The sequence below is a fragment of the Oncorhynchus masou genome, chromosome 14, assembly GCF_036934945.1.
Source record: "Oncorhynchus masou masou isolate Uvic2021 chromosome 14, UVic_Omas_1.1, whole genome shotgun sequence".
Classification (NCBI taxonomy): domain Eukaryota; kingdom Metazoa; phylum Chordata; class Actinopteri; order Salmoniformes; family Salmonidae; genus Oncorhynchus; species Oncorhynchus masou.
The window spans coordinates 33867241-33885534 of NC_088225.1; the positions used below are offsets into that span (position 1 = coordinate 33867241).

The 18294-nt window shown below is 41.0% G+C and overlaps 1 protein-coding gene across 3 annotated transcripts; it reads right to left on the bottom strand.

Annotated features, from left to right (window-relative positions):
- Positions 1-234: 234 nt before the first annotated feature.
- LOC135554778 (mpv17-like protein) lies at positions 235-17534 on the bottom strand. 3 transcript variants are annotated; one of them, XM_064987209.1, is made up of 5 exons: positions 17486-17534; positions 15944-16374; positions 15542-15612; positions 13172-13201; positions 235-5428 (listed from the first exon to the last, which is right to left on the bottom strand). In XM_064987209.1, exons 2-5 carry the CDS (start codon positions 16263-16265, stop codon positions 5195-5197), a joined length of 657 nt encoding a protein of 218 aa, XP_064843281.1. In that variant the 5' UTR covers positions 16266-16374; positions 17486-17534; the 3' UTR covers positions 235-5194. The 3 variants fall into 3 exon arrangements, with proteins under 3 accessions (XP_064843281.1, XP_064843282.1, XP_064843280.1); XM_064987210.1 differs by lacking the exon at positions 17486-17534 and adding an exon at positions 17370-17445; XM_064987208.1 differs by lacking the exon at positions 17486-17534 and having other exon boundaries at positions 15944-17125.
- Positions 17535-18294: the final 760 nt, after the last annotated feature.

The following is an 18294-nucleotide window of genomic DNA, read 5'->3' on the forward strand; positions in this document are numbered from 1 at the left end:
CCTGGTAGATTAAAATAAATGTCCTGGTAGATTAAAATAAATGGCCTGGTAGATTAAAATAAATAACCTGGTAGATTAAAATAAATGGCCTGGTAGATTAAAATAAATGGCCTGGTAGATTAAAATAAATGGCCTGGTAGATTAAAATAAATGGCCTGGTAGATTAAAATAAATAGCCTGGTAGATTAAAATAAATAGCCTGGTAGATTAAAATAAATAAATAGACAATTCAAGTAACAGGACAGGGTAGCACTTTATCCTTCGATGGTCAATCTGGAGATGAGTTATACAGCACAGTACCAGTCAACAGTTGGGACACACCTACTCATTCTACGGATTTAATTTAATTTTTAATATTTTTTTTACATTGTAGAATGATAGTGAAGACATAAAAATCTATGAAATAGCACATATGGAATCATGTAGTAACCAATGTTGTGTTAAACAAATGACAGCTTTGAACACACTTGGCATTCTCTCAACCAGCTTCATGAGTTAGTCACCTGGAATGCATTTGAAATTAACAGGTGTGCCTTGTTAAAAGTTAATTTGTGGAATTTCTTTCCTCCTTAATGCGTTTGAGCCAATCAGTTGTGTTGTGACAAGGTAGGGGTGGTATACAGAAGATAGCCCTTTTTGGTAAAAGACCAAGTCCATATTATGGCAAGAACAGCTCAAATAAGCAAAGAGAAATGACAGTGATTTAATTAAAGGCACACTTAACCAGCATGGCTACCACAGCATTCTGCAGCGATACGCCATCCCATCTGGTTTGCGCTTAGTGGGACTATCATTTGTTTTTCAACAGGACAATGACCCAACACACCTCCAGGCCGTGTAAGGGCTATTTGACCAAGAAGGAGAGTGATGGAGGGCGCATCAGATGACCTGGCCTCCACAATCATCCAATCTCAAACCAAATGAGGTGGTTTGGGATGAGTTGGACAGCAGAATGAAGGAAAGCCAACAAGTGCTCAGCAAATGTGGGAACTCCTTCAAGACAGTTGGAAAAGCATTCCAGGTGAAGCTGGTTGAGAGAATGTCAAGAGTGTGCAAAGCTGTCATCAAGGCAAAGGGTGGCTACTTTGAAGAATCAAAAATATAAAATATATTTAGATTTCTTTAACATTTTTTTTTGGTTACAACATGATTCCATATGTGTTACTTCATAGTTTTGATGTCTTCATTATTATTCTACAATATAGAAAATAGTAAAAATAAAGAAAAACCCTTGAATGAATAGGTGTGTCTAAACTTTTGACTGGTAATGTATAAATATATACACACACACACACAAAAGAAAAACAACAACACAAAAACACACAGTTTCTCGGAGTAAGAACTAACTAAATCTAGAGCAGAACATGAAGGGCTCTTGTTACCAACAGAAGGCACAACCGATGGGACATAGAAATTGAGAGCATAGAATAAACACATTTTACATATACATGAACATCAAATACACACCCTGAAGAACCTCTCTATAAATCACAACATCTAACACCTCCTCTCCCTGGGGAACATCCCTGCAAATCACAACATCTAACACCTCCTCTCCCCGAGGAACATCCCTGCAAATCACAACATCTAACACCTCCTCTCCCTGGGGAACATCCCTGCAAATCACAACATCTAACACCTCCTCTCCCTGGGGAACATCCCTGTAATCACAACATCTAACACCTCCTCTCCCTGAGGAACATCCCTGCAAATCACAACATCTAACACCTCCTCTCCCCGAGGAACATCCCTGTAATCACAACATCTAACACCTCCTCTCCCCGAGGAACATCCCTGCAAATCACAACATCTGACACCTTCTCTCTGTAAGTAATGTGTTCCGTGTCCGACTGTGTTTTCTGGGTTGCCCTTGACGGGATTGATAAAGTTGTATTGAATTGAATCAGTGATGTAACGTCTGTAATGTAGGCCCACTGTACGTGTTTCTGGTATAGTATTAGGTGGAGGCATTAGCCCCACTGTACGTGTTGCTGGTATAGTATTAGGTGGAGGTATTAGCCCCACTGTACGTGTTTCTGGTATAGTATTAGGTGGATGCATTAGCCCCACTGTACGTGTTTCTGGTATAGTATTAGGTGGAGGTATTAGCCCCACTGTACTTGTTTCTGGTATAGTATTAGGTGGAGGCATTAGCCCCACTGTACGTGTTTCTGGTATAGTATTAGGTGGATGCATTAGCCCCACTGTACGTGTTTCTGGTATAGTATTAGGTGGAGGTATTAGCCCCACTGTACGTGTTTCTGGTATAGTATTAGGTGGAGGTATTAGCCCCACTGTACGTGTTTCTGGTATAGTATTAGGTGGAGGTATTAGCCCCACTGTACGTGTTTCTGGTATAGTATTAGGTGGATGCATTAGCCCCACTGTACGTGTTTCTGGTATAGTATTAGGTGGAGGTATTAGCCCCACTGTACGTGTTTCTGGTATAGTATTAGGTGGAGGTATTAGCCCCACTGTACTTGTTTCTGGTATAGTATTAGGTGGAGGTATTAGCCCCACTGTACGTGTTTCTGGTATAGTATTAGGTGGAGGTATTAGCCCCACTGTACGTGTTTCTGGTATAGTATTAGGTGGAGGCATTAGCCCCACTGTACGTGTTTCTGGTATAGTATTAGGTGGATGCATTAGCCCCACTGTACGTGTTTCTGGTATAGTATTAGGTGGAGGTATTAGGCCCACTGTACGTGTTTCTGGTATAGTATTAGGTGGAGGTATTAGCCCCACTGTACGTGTTTCTGGTATAGTATTAGGTGGAGGTATTAGGCCCACTGTACATGTTTCTGGTATAGTATTAGGTGGAGGTATTAGGCCCACTGTACATGTTTCTGGTATAGTATTAGGTGGAGGCATTAGGCCCACTGTACGTGTTTCTGGTATAGTATTAGGTGGAGGTATTAGCCCCACTGTACGTGTTTCTGGTATAGTATTAGGTGGAGGCATTAGCCCCACTGTACGTGTTTCTGGTATAGTATTAGGTGGAGGCATTAGCCCCACTGTACGTGTTTCTGGTATAGTATTAGGTGGAGGCATTAGGCCCACTGTACGTGTTTCTGGTATAGTATTAGGTGGAGGCATTAGCCCCACTGTACGTGTTTCTGGTATAGTATTAGGTGGAGGTATTAGCCCCACTGTACGTGTTTCTGGTATAGTATTAGGTGGAGGTATTAGGCCCACTGTACATGTTTCTGGTATAGTATTAGGTGGAGGCATTAGGCCCACTGTACGTGTTTCTGGTATAGTATTAGGTGGAGGCATTAGGCCCACTGTACGTGTTTCTGGTATAGTATTAGGTGGAGGCATTAGCCCCACTGTACGTGTTGCTGGTATAGTATTAGGTGGAGGCATTAGCCCCACTGTACGTGTTGCTGGTATAGTATTAGGTGGAGGCATTAGCCCCACTGTATGTGTTTCTGGTATAGTATTAGGTGGAGGTATTAGCCCCACTGTACGTGTTTCTGGTATAGTATTAGGTGGAGGTATTAGCCCCACTGTACGTGTTTCTGGTATAGTATTAGGTGGAGGTATTAGCCCCACTGTACGTGTTTCTGGTATAGTATTAGGTGGAGGCATTAGGCCCACTGTACGTGTTTCTGGTATAGTATTAGGTGGAGGCATTAGCCCCACTGTATGTGTTTCTGGTATAGTATTAGGTGGAGGTATTAGCCCCACTGTACGTGTTTCTGGTATAGTATTAGGTGGAGGTATTAGCCCCACTGTATGTGTTTCTGGTATAGTATTAGGTGGAGGTATTAGCCCCACTGTACGTGTTTCTGGTATAGTATTAGGTGGAGGTATTAGCCCCACTGTACTTGTTTCTGGTATAGTATTAGGTGGAGGTATTAGCCCCACTGTACGTGTTTCTGGTATAGTATTAGGTGGATGCATTAGCCCCACGGTACATGTTTCTGGTATAGTATTAGGTGGAGGCATTAGGCCCACTGTACGTGTTTCTGGTATAGTATTAGGTGGAGGCATTAGGCCCACTGTACGTGTTTCTGGCATTGCAATAGATGGATGTATTTGTATATGTACAGTAGGCTTAAATTATATAACTGTGCTCCAACGATGCCTCCTCCTTGCCCCTGAGGATATCAATAAAGTTATATTCACTCCTCCTTGCCCCCGAGGATATCAATAAAGTTATATTCACTCCTCCTTGCCCCTGAGGATATCAATAAAGTTATATTCACTCCTCCTTGCCCCCGAGGATATCAATAAAGTTATATTCACTCCTCCTTGCCCCTGAGGATATCAATAAAGTTATATTCACTCCTCCTTGCCCCCGAGGATATCAATAAAGTTATATTCACTCCTCCTTGCCCCCGAGGATATCAATAAAGTTATATTCACTCCTCCTTGCCCCCGAGGATATCAATAAAGTTATATTCACTCCTCCTTGCCCCCGAGGATATCAATAAAGTTATATTCACTCCTCCTTGCCCCTGAGGATATCAATAAAGTTATATTCACTCCTCCTTGCCCCCGAGGATATCAATAAAGTTATATTCACTCCTCCTTGCCCCCGAGGATATCAATAAAGTTATATTCACTCCTCCTTGCCCCCGAGGATATCAATAAAGTTATATTCACTCCTTCTTGCCCCTGAGGATATCAATAAAGGTACGTTCAATCCAACTGATTCAGTTCTCACTATGTGTTTTTTGTAAGGTGTGAGAGCCTGCCCTGACCTCACATGATGACGTTGTGTTCTCACCCTCTAACCAAGCCCTCGTTCCTTGCCTTGTTGCCCTTGACGACAGGGAGATATAACAACGTTTTGTTGAAATTCAATTGAAATAACATTTTTAGCAGTTCAGTTCTCAGTGCTCAGGTCCTCTTCTGTTTTCTGTTTCCTGAATTGAATCAAATCTCATTGAACCAATTCAGTTCAGTTCTCAGGTCCTCTTCTGTTTTCTGTTTCCTGAATTGAATCGAATCTCATTGAACCAATTCAGTTCAGTTCTCAGTGCTCAGGTCCTCTTCTGTTTTCTGTTTCCTGAATTGAATCGAATCTCATTGAACCAATTCAGTTCAGTTCTCAGTGCTCAGGTCCTCTTCTGTTTTCTGTTTCCTGAATTGAATCGAATCTCATTGAACCAATTCAGTTCAGTTCTCAGGTCCTCTTCTGTTTTCTGTTTCCTGAATTGAATCGAATCCCATTGAACCAATTGATTTAGTTGCCAGTGCTCTGCTGCTGTTCCTCCTCTTCTTTCTGTTTGTTGCGGGCGAGGTGGGCCTCCCGGGCGGCCTGCAGCCTCTGCTTGGGATACAGGACGAAGGCGAGAGCCACGCTGGCCGTACCGTCCCCGCTCTGCCGGGAGAAGCACAGGAAGGTGGCCCACAGGAACGCACAGCAGCCCATGAAGACTGTCCTCAGGTACAGAGGCATCAGGATGAAGTTTAGGAACTGGGGAGGGAGGGAGGGAGGGAGGGGGAGGGAGGGGGAAGGAGGGGGGAGGAGGGGGAGGGGGAGGGGGGGGGGAGGGGGAAGGAGAGTGAGTGGGGGGGGGAGAGGGAGGGGGGGAGGGAGGGAGGGAGGGGGGAGGGAGGGGGGGGGAGGGGGAAGGAGAGTGAGTGGGGGGAGGTGGGTGGAGAGGGAGGGGGTGAAGAGGGAGGGAGGGGGAAGGAGAGTGAGTGGGGGAGGTGGGTGGAGAGGGAGGGGGAGGGAGGGAGGGAGGGTGGGGGAGGGGGAAGGAGAGTGAGTGGGGGAGGTGGGTGGAGAGGGAGGGGGTGAAGAGGGAGGGAGGGGGAAGGAGAGGAGTGGGGGAGGTGGGTGGAGAGGGAGGGGGTGAAGAGGGAGGGAGGGGGAAGGAGAGTGAGTGGGGGAGGTGGGTGGAGAGGGAGGGGGTGAAGAGGGAGGAGAAGCAGAGATAGGGGTGAAGAGGGAGGGAGGGTGAGTGGGGGAGGGGGTGGAGAGGGAGGGGGTGAAGAGGGAGGGAGAAGCAGAGATAGGGGTGAAGAGGGAGGGAGGGTGAGTGAGTGGGGGAGGGGACAGAGAGGGAGGGGGAGATAAAAACAGGTGTCAGTTTGAAGTGCCTCAGAAAAGAACACTAGTATTGTATTACAGCACACTGCACGTGCACCACTGACTGACAGACCAATGCTGATTCATAACATGTGACAGACCAACACCTCACGAGGCTTCTTCTCTCTAAGCTGAGACCTTGAAACTGAGGTATCTTTCGTTCTCAAAACAAAGGTCTGGGCGTACTGACAAATTGCAGCTGAAGATAGTGAGGATTCATTCAGTCAGTCACTTGCATGAACACAGACATTAGTTATTACAGCACATGAATAGAACACAGACATTAGTTATTACAGCACATGAATAGAACACAGACATGAGTTATTAGAACAGCACATGAATAGAACACAGACATGAGTTATTAGAACAGCACATGAATAGAACACAGACATTAATTATTAGAACATCACATGACTAGAACAGACATTAGTTATTAGAACAGCACATGACTAGAACACAGACATTAGTTATTAGAACAGCACATGAATAGAACACAGACATTAGTTATTAGAACAGCACATGACTAGAACACAGACATTAGTTATTAGAACAGCACATGACTAGAACACAGACATTAGTTATTAGAACAGCACATGACTAGAACACAGACATTAGTTATTAGAACAGCACATGACTAGAACACAGACATTAGTTATTAGAACAGCACATGACTAGAACACAGACATTAGTTATTAGAACAGCACATGAATAGAACACAGACATTAGTTATTAGAACAGCACATGACTAGAACACAGACATTAGTTATTAGAACAGGACATGACTAGAACACAGACATTAGTTATTAGAACAGCACATGAATAGAACACAGACATTAGTTATTAGAACAGCACATGACTAGAACACAGACATTAGTTATTAGAACAGCACATGACTAGAACACAGACATTAGTTATTAGAACAGCACATGACTAGAACACAGACATTAGTTATTAGAACAGCACATGACTAGAACACAGACATTAGTTATTAGAACAGCACATGACTAGAACACAGACATTAGTTATTAGAACAGCACATGACTAGAACACAGACATTAGTTATTAGAACAGCACATGACTAGAACACAGACATTAGTTATTAGAACAGCACATGACTAGAACACAGACATTAGTTATTAGAACAGCACATGACTAGAACACAGACATTAGTTATTAGAACAGCACATGACTAGAACACAGACATTAGTTATTAGAACATCACATGACTAGAACACAGACATTAGTTATTAGAACAGCACATGACTAGAACACAGACATTAGTTATTAGAACAGGACATGACTAGAACACAGACATTAGTTATTAGAACAGCACATGAATAGAACACAGACATTAGTTATTAGAACAGCACATGACTAGAACACAGACATTAGTTATTAGAACAGCACATGACTAGAACACAGACATTAGTTATTAGAACATCACATGACTAGAACACAGACATTAGATATTAGAACAGCACATGACTAGAACACAGACATTAGTTATTAGAACAGCACATGACTAGAACACAGACATTAGTTATTAGAACATCACATGACTAGAACACAGACATTAGTTATTAGAACATCACATGACTAGAACACAGACATTAGTTATTAGAACAGCACATGACTAGAACACAGACATTAGTTATTAGAACACATGACTAGAACACAGACATTAGTTATTAGAACAGCACATGACTAGAACACAGACATTAGTTATTAGAACACATGACTAGAACACAGACATTAGTTATTAGAACACATGACTAGAACACAGACATTAGTTATTAGAACAGCACATGACTAGAACACAGACATTAGTTATTAGAACACATGAATAGAACACAGACATTAGTTATTAGAACACATGAATAGAACACAGACATTAGTTATTAGAACAGCACATGACTAGAACACAGACATTAGTTATTAGAACATCACATGACTAGAACACAGACATTAATTATTAGAACAGCACATGACTAGAACACAGACATTAGTTATTAGAACATCACATGACTAGAACACAGACATTAGTTATTAGAACAGCACATGACTAGAACACAGACATTAGTTATTAGAACACATGACTAGAACACAGACATTAGTTATTAGAACAGCACATGACTAGAACACAGACATTAGTTATTAGAACACATGACTAGAACACAGACATTAGTTATTAGAACACATGACTAGAACACAGACATTAGTTATTAGAACAGCACATGACTAGAACACAGACATTAGTTATTAGAACACATGAATAGAACACAGACATTAGTTATTAGAACACATGAATAGAACACAGACATTAGTTATTAGAACAGCACATGACTAGAACACAGACATTAGTTATTAGAACACATGACTAGAACACAGACATTAGTTATTAGAACAGCACATGACTAGAACACAGACATTAGTTATTAGAACAGCACATGACTAGAACACAGACATTAGTTATTAGAACAGCACATGACTAGAACACAGACATTAGTTATTAGAACACATGACTAGAACACAGACATTAGTTATTAGAACAGCACATGACTAGAACACAGACATTAGTTATTAGAACAGCACATGACTAGAACACAGACATTAGTTATTAGAACACATGAATAGAACACAGACATTAGTTATTAGAACACATGAATAGAACACAGACATTAGTTATTAGAACAGCACATGACTAGAACACAGACATTAGTTATTAGAACAGCACATGACTAGAACACAGACATTAGTTATTAGAACACCACATGACTAGAACACAGACATTAGTTATTAGAACACATGACTAGAACACAGACATTAGTTATTAGAACAGCACATGACTAGAACACAGACATTAGTTATTAGAACAGCACATGACTAGAACACAGACATTAGTTATTAGAACACATGACTAGAACACAGACATTAGTTATTAGAACACATGACTAGAACACAGACATTAGTTATTAGAACAGCACATGACTAGAACACAGACATTAGTTATTAGAACACATGACTAGAACACAGACATTAGTTATTAGAACAGCACATGACTAGAACACAGACATTAGTTATTAGAACAGCACATGACTAGAACACAGACATTAGTTATTAGAACACCACATGACTAGAACACAGACATTAGTTATTAGAACACATGACTAGAACACAGACATTAGTTATTAGAACAGCACATGACTAGAACACAGACATTAGTTATTAGAACACATGACAGAACACAGACATTAGTTATTAGAACACATGACTAGAACACAGACATTAGTTATTAGAACAGCACATGACTAGAACACAGACATTAGTTATTAGAACACATGACTAGAACACAGACATTAGTTATTAGAACAGCACATGACTAGAACACAGACATTAGTTATTAGAACACATGACTAGAACACAGACATTAGTTATTAGAACACATGACTAGAACACAGACATTAGTTATTAGAACAGCACATGACTAGAACACAGACATTAGTTATTAGAACACATGACTAGAACACAGACATTAGTTATTAGAACAGCACATGACTAGAACACAGACATTAGTTATTAGAACACATGAATAGAACACAGACATTAGTTATTAGAACACATGAATAGAACACAGACATTAGTTATTAGAACAGCACATGACTAGAACACAGACATTAGTTATTAGAACAGCACATGACTAGAACACAGACATTAGTTATTAGAACACCACATGACTAGAACACAGACATTAGTTATTAGAACACATGACTAGAACACAGACATTAGTTATTAGAACAGCACATGACTAGAACACAGACATTAGTTATTAGAACACATGACTAGAACACAGACATTAGTTATTAGAACACATGACTAGAACACAGACATTAGTTATTAGAACAGCACATGACTAGAACACAGACATTAGTTATTAGAACACATGACTAGAACACAGACATTAGTTATTAGAACAGCACATGACTAGAACACAGACATTAGTTATTAGAACACATGACTAGAACACAGACATTAGTTAGTAGAACACATGACTAGAACACAGACATTAGTTATTAGAACAGCACATGACTAGAACACAGACATTAGTTATTAGAACACATGACTAGAACACAGACATTAGTTATTAGAACAGCACATGACTAGAACACAGACATTAGTTATTAGAACACATGAATAGAACACAGACATTAGTTATTAGAACACATGAATAGAACACAGACATTAGTTATTAGAACAGCACATGACTAGAACACAGACATTAGTTATTAGAACAGCACATGACTAGAACACAGACATTAGTTATTAGAACAGCACATGACTAGAACACAGACATGAGTTATTAGAACAGGACATGACTAGAACACAGACATGAGTTATTAGAACAGCACATGACTAGAACACAGACATGAGTTATTAGAACAGCACATGACTAGAACACAGACATTAGTTATTAGAACAGCGCATGACTAGAACACAGACATTAGTTATTAGAACAGCACATGAATAGAACACAGACATTAGTTATTAGAACAGCACATGACTAGAACACAGACATTAGTTATTAGAACAGGACATGACTAGAACACAGACATTAGTTATTAGAACAGCACATGACTAGAACACAGACATTAGTTATTAGAACAGCACATGACTAGAACACAGACATTAGTTATTAGAACAGCACATGACTAGAACACAGACATTAGTTATTAGAACAGCACATGACTAGAACACAGACATTAGTTATTAGAACAGCACATGACTAGAACACAGACATTAGTTATTAGAACATCACATGACTAGAACACAGACATTAGTTATTAGAACAGCACATGACTAGAACACAGACATTAGTTATTAGAACAGCACATGACTAGAACACAGACATTAGTTATTAGAACAGCACATGACTAGAACACAGACATTAGTTATTAGAACAGCACATGACTAGAACACAGACATTAGTTATTAGAACAGCACATGACTAGAACACAGACATTAGTTATTAGAACAGCACATGACTAGAACACAGACATTAGTTATTAGAACAGCACATGACTAGAACACAGACATTAGTTATTAGAACAGCACATGACTAGAACACAGACATTAGTTATTAGAACAGGACATGACTAGAACACAGACATTAGTTATTAGAACAGCACATGACTAGAACACAGACATTAGTTATTAGAACAGCACATGACTAGAACACAGACATTAGTTATTAGAACAGCACATGACTAGAACACAGACATTAGTTATTAGAACACATGACTAGAACACAGACATTAGTTATTAGAACGGCACATGACTAGAACACAGACATTAGTTATTAGAACAGCACATGACTAGAACACAGACATTAGTTATTAGAACATCACATGACTAGAACACAGACATTAGTTATTAGAACAGGACATGACTAGAACACAGACATTAGTTATTAGAACAGCACATGACTAGAACACAGACATTAGTTATTAGAACAGCACATGACTAGAACACAGACATTAGTTATTAGAACGGCACATGACTAGAACACAGACATTAGTTATTAGAACAGCACATGACTAGAACACAGACATTAGTTATTAGAACAGCACATGACTAGAACACAGACATGAGTTATTAGAACAGGACATGACTAGAACACAGACATGAGTTATTAGAACAGCACATGACTAGAACACAGACATTAGTTATTACAGCACATGACTAGAACACAGACATTAGTTATTAGAACAGCACATGACTAGAACACAGACATTAGTTATTAGAACAGCACATGACTAGAACACAGACATTAGTTATTAGAACAGCACATGACTAGAACAGACATTAGTTATTAGAACATCACATGACTAGAACACAGACATTAGTTATTAGAACAGGACATGACTAGAACACAGACATTAGTTATTAGAACAGCACATGAATAGAACACAGACATGAGTTATTAGAACAGGACATGACTAGAACACAGACATGAGTTATTAGAACAGCACATGACTAGAACACAGACATTAGTTATTAGAACAGCACATGACTGGAACACAGACATTAGTTATTAGAACAGCACATGACTGGAACACAGACATTAGTTATTAGAACAGCACATGACTGGAACACAGACATGAGTTATTAGAACAGCACATGACTAGAACACAGACATTAGTTATTAGAACAGCACATGACTAGAACACAGACATTAGTTATTAGAACAGCACATGACTAGAACACAGACATTAGTTATTAGAACAGGACATGACTAGAACACAGACATTAGTTATTAGAACAGCACATGACTAGAACACAGACATTAGTTATTAGAACACATGACTAGAACACAGACATTAGTTATTAGAACACAGACATTAGTTATTAGAACACAGACATTAGTTATTAGAACACAGACATTAGTTATTAGAACACAGACATTAGTTATTAGAACACAGACATTAGTTATTAGAACACAGACATTAGTTATTAGAACACATGACATTAGAACACAGACATTAGTTATTAGAACACAGACATTAGTTATTAGAACACAGACATTAGTTATTAGAACACAGACATTAGTTATTAGAACACAGACATTAGTTATTAGAACACAGACATTAGTTATTAGAACACAGACATTAGTTATTAGAACACAGACATTAGTTATTAGAACACAGACATTAGTTATTAGAACACAGACATTAGTTATTAGAACATCACAAACATGAAACATTCCAGCACCCTATTATGACATCAGATCATCACTTCCGCAGAAGAAGGTGGTTATATCTCTAACAGTAAATAAACCATCATACTGAAATAGAACTGTGTGTGTGTGTGTGTGTGTGTGTGTGTGTGTGTGTGTGTGTGTGTGTGTGTGTGTGTGTGTGTGTGTGTGTGTGTGTGTGCGTGACATTACTGTATTGACACAGCACAGGGTCAACCTGATGTTTATAGTAAATTCCACTGCATGTGTATTAGTTGGTGGGGACATTTCAGAGCATGATGTTATGTCTTCACACAATAAGGTTTATCATCAATACACTGGGATATTGACAGGACAGTCATACACTGTCTATCAATAGCATCCTTATCATTTACCTGCATGAAAGGCCAGTACATGAGTCCAGTCTGAAATTCAAAGAGACAAAATACATGTTAATAAATCAAACCAAGTCAAATACAGTATTCCAAGAGCTCCATTCTGGCACAGATCCTTCACATCATAAACTGACTAGCAGGTCTGGTCAGTCTGCCTCTCATGTATGTCTTCCTTCCTTCCTTCCTTCCTTCCTTCCTTCCTTCTTCCTTCTGTCTGTTCTTCTGTCTGTCTGTCTGTCTGTCTGTCTGTCTGTCTGTCTGTCTGTCTGTCTGTCTGCTCAGTTCATCTCTCTGTTTGTATTCATCTCTCTGTTTGCAATTGTATTGCGAGACTGTGATAATAAAGCACTTTAAATAAAGCTTGATTATCCACTCATATAACAATCAGAGAATTCTTCCAGCAGCACGCCTCTATATGTCCAGATCTATAGATCTACCACTCAGATCAATGGGACCTCTCCCAGCAGCACCCCTCTCTATATGTCCAGATCTATAGATCTACCACTCAGATCAATGGGACCTCTTCCAGCAGCACCCTCTCTATATGTCCAGATCTATAGATCTACCACTCAGATCAATGGGACCTCTTCCAGCAGCACCCCTCTCTATATGTCCAGATCTATAGATCTACCACTCAGATCAATGGGACCTCTTCCAGCAGCACCCCTCTCTATATGTCCAGATCTATAGATCTACCACTCAGATCAATGGGACCTCTTCCAGCAGCACCCCTCTCTATATGTCCAGATCTATAGATCTACCACTCAGATCAATGGGACCTCTTCCAGCAGCACCCCTCTCTATATGTCCAGATCTATAGATCTACCACTCAGATCAATGGGACCTCTTCCAGCAGCACCCCTCTCTATATGTCCAGATCTATAGATCTACCACTCAGATCAATGGGACCTCTTCCAGCAGCACCCCTCTCTATATGTCCAGATCTATAGATCTACCACTCAGATCAATGGGACCTCTCCCAGCAGCACCCCTCTCTATATGTCCAGATCTATAGATCTACCACTCAGATCAATGGGACCTCTTCCAGCAGCACCCCTCTCTATATGTCCAGATCTATAGATCTACCACTCAGATCAATGGGACCTCTTCCAGCAGCACCCCTCTCTATATGTCCAGATCTATAGATCTACAACTCAGATCAATGGGACCTCTTCCAGCAGCACCCCTCTCTATATGTCCAGATCTATAGATCTACCACTCAGATCAATGGGACCTCTTCCAGCAGCACCCTCTCTATATGTCCAGATCTATAGATCTACCACTCAGATCAATGGGACCTCTTCCATATATGTCCAGATCTATAGATCTACCACTCAGATCAATGGGACCTCTTCCAGCAGCACCCCTCTCTATATGTCCAGATCTATAGATCTACCACTCAGATCAATGGGACCTCTTCCAGCAGCACCCCCTCTCTATATGTCCAGATCTATAGATCTACCACTCAGATCAATGGGACCTCTCCCAGCAGCACCCCTCTCTATATGTCCAGATCTATAGATCTACCACTCAGATCAATGGGACCTCTTCCAGCAGCACCCTCTCTATATGTCCAGATCTATAGATCTACCACTCAGATCAATGGGACCTCTTCCAGCAGCACCCCTCTCTATATGTCCAGATCTATAGATCTACCACTCAGATCAATGGGACCTCTTCCAGCAGCACCCCTCTCTATATGTCCAGATCTATAGATCTACCACTCAGATCAATGGGACCTCTTCCAGCAGCACCCCTCTCTATATGTCCAGATCTATAGATCTACCACTCAGATCAATGGGACCTCTTCCAGCAGCACCCCTCTCTATATGTCCAGATCTATAGATCTACCACTCAGATCAATGGGACCTCTTCCAGCAGCACCCCTCTCTATATGTCCAGATCTATAGATCTACCACTCAGATCAATGGGACCTCTCCCAGCAGCACCCCTCTCTATATGTCCAGATCTATAGATCTACCACTCAGATCAATGGGACCTCTTCCATATATGTCCAGATCTATAGATCTACCACTCAGATCAATGGGACCTCTTCCAGCAGCACCCTCTAACGTTCTACACTGACCTTTTATTTTATTTCAATGGGGGGAAAATGTTCTACCCAGATGTCAGTATTATTTTACAAAGGTTGTTGGGCCTGGAAGAGTTGGGCTCGACTGGCAGTAATAGTCATGCACTGCCGTATCCCTGGCCGCCTGCCCATTGCTGCGCAAAAGCGGTGCCATAATCTGGGTTAATCGGGGTGAGCTCACACCAGGCGGGCGGAAGGTGACTTTCCTTCTCTGCCTGTATGCGTGGGCCGGCCGGCCGCCTCTCGGTCGTTTCCGGTTCGTTCTGATTTCATCTTACCTTATACGTGTTGAGGAACTTTTCTCTCCAGTCCTCGAAGACGTCGTCTTTATTCTCCAAGAAACTCACTCCTGCAGATGAAGACGCGAGAGAGTACAAATTGTAGGTCAAACTTGTGCCCATTTCACGCATCACGCAAACCTCGTGCATTTTGCACATGACCTTTTGAACGAGTACACGTTAGAGCACTGCAGTCCGTTGATCACATTCAGCATTTACAAATACACACATCCAAGGTTAGGCTATAGGAGAGTAGCCGAACCTCGGCCTATTACCCAATGGACATGAGGCATTGGTCTGTTTCTCTATATAAGGTTATTCTATGTAGGACACATTAGAAAATTGTTGTCGGCTACAATAGATACACTTCAATTAAACGTCCCACATTAAAATGCACGTTACCTGTGTAGAAGACACTCGTTGCCAAGGGTGATGCAAAACTTTGGTCCAGGAGCAGTTTGCGGAAGAGCATTCCGGGAGATTTTCCCGGGAAACGGCTTTCCAAAGCCCGCAACCAGAAATAATTAAAGTTTCCATGGAAGCTGATGGCCACTATGGCAACATTTCTGGTGTGTTTCCAATCCATCTCTTCTCTTTGTGCGATCATCTGATGAACAAAGTCGCCGCCGGCAAACAGGCAGCCATACAGAGTAACGTTGGCAAGCCATGGAAAGCGTTTAACCGCTTCTTTTAATACGGCTTTCCTCATTTTCAACACGTTCATTTTGAACTGCGGTGTTCTACGACAACAGAACAGGGTAGAATATAATCGTGTAGTCCATTGTTGGGTGAAACTTCAAAAGTAAAGTTGTCTTCTGCCTTTCCAAACCCTCCTAGGTGAAGAAACACACACGTTGAGAGAGGCACCGGTCGGTCAGTGGCAGAACAGCGGCCCTGGAGCAGGTTATAGGTTAAGTGCCCTACCCAAGGGCACAATGGCGGGATAGATATTTTAAAGTTCCTCCTATTCACATACTTGGCATGCCAGCTAAATGTAGTCTACGCTTGTATACCTGATATTGTTATCAGATGTTAGTGAGCAAGCAGAACCCAATACAATACATTCATTTTAGCCAAAAGGTTTAGATGTTATTTCCAACCACTAAAGTGCCGTTACGCATTCTTACATCTGCTTGTTTCAGTGAGAAAGTTAAACGGCTCCATCACAAACGTCCCACAAGACCGCGTTGTAAACGCACCAAATCTGCCACCATTCCGTTGGGTCTCTTCATTTTGATATCGAAACAGGATTGGTCCATATTTAGCTCTCCCGTCATAGCTCATCGAGCCTATTTAACGATTAGGACGAAACACATTCTATCCCTATGACGACGGACTCATTTGATAATAGGAAGAGTATCGAAATACGTTACATTTAAAGCATTTAATTCGTCCATTCTAGATCATTCCGTGCCTGTATACCGACCAGTACGGTACAGTATCGGGTTGCCATCTACGAAATCCATCCTCTGCGTCAACCGCTAATCTAGAGGATTGTCCCGTGAGGCGCTCAGATGTATAGCGCGCTTCAACAACTCCACAAATCACAATGACCCCTGTCAGTTTTTAGAGTGGTGGGCATGCGGATTTAAACCAATCATATGTGTTGTTAATCTGTGAAGCTGCGAGCACTGGACGCCGTACTTCACTTTCACACGCATGTATGGTGGCCGGCGGGTACTTTTACGCACAGCTTGTGTTCTCTCTCTCGCTCTCTCTCATATGTTTGGCATCGGAAACATATATTTACATCGCCAAAGCAAGTGAAAGGGATAATAAATACATGTGAAATAAACAATAAAAAATGAAAAGTAATCATTACACTCACAAAAGTTCCAGAGGAATAGATACACTTCCAATCTCTCTATCGCGCGCACACATAGAACACTCACACAGAGCAGTCAACATGTAAAACCACCCATTATTCTGATTGGATAAGCATACCAAGTTGTTGTTTTCTAAGAGGTTTTCTGCCTTCTGTTTTGACAACAGTTTGATTTATAAAACCTTAGAGCTCAAATAAATACAGCGTCTTTGCCGACCTATCATCGATAGGTGGTCTTGAAACCGTATACAGACAGAGAGCCATTTCTGTCTATCACCACTAGGGGGTGCTCTTGAAACGGTATTCAGACAGAGAGCCATGGCTCTTCATGTGGCCATATACTGTGTATTATTATGTTTTTAGATTGAGATTTTACTGAGATCCCCATTAGCCGACTCCAATGGCGACAATGGCTTGTCTTCCTGGGTCCACACATAACAAAAAAGACATTACAGACAAAAAATACTTTACGATTGACAAACATTTTAAGACGTTAATATGTCGGGGAGAAGGGGTTGTGTTGTGATATGTTGTTTTATTCGTAAAAAAAAAAGAAGCTAATTTAGCTGTTTGTTTGACTACTAATAAAACAAATGTAGACAGAACTGTATGCTATTTTCATACCATAATAATAGCATTGTGTTTTAGTCCACTGATTGATAAAGCCTCATGGCGATGCACCGTCGAGAGCATCCTGACCGTTTGCATCACCGCCTGGTATGGCAACTGCTCATAATATTGTTAGAGACTCCAGTCATCCAAGTCATAGTCTGTTTTCTCTGCTACCGCACGGCAAGCGGTACCGCTCCTCAACAGCTTCTACCCCCAAGCCATAAGACTGCTGAACAATTCATCAAATGGCCACTGGACAATCTACATTGACCCCTCCATTTGTTTTGTACACTGCTGCTACTTGCTGTTTATTGTC

Excerpts from the sequence above, each read along its gene's own strand:
- LOC135554778 (XM_064987209.1), bottom strand. The coding sequence starts at position 16,265 with ATGAACGTGTTGAAAATGAGGAAAGCCGTATTAAAAGAAGCGGTTAAA. Across the intron at positions 15,613-15,943 it reads AACGAGTGTCTTCTACACAG|GAGTGAGTTTCTTGGAGAAT; the intron begins GTAACGTGCATT and ends CTTCATCTGCAG. Across the intron at positions 13,202-15,541 it reads AGTTCCTCAACACGTATAAG|ACTGGACTCATGTACTGGCC; the intron begins GTAAGATGAAAT and ends TTTGAATTTCAG.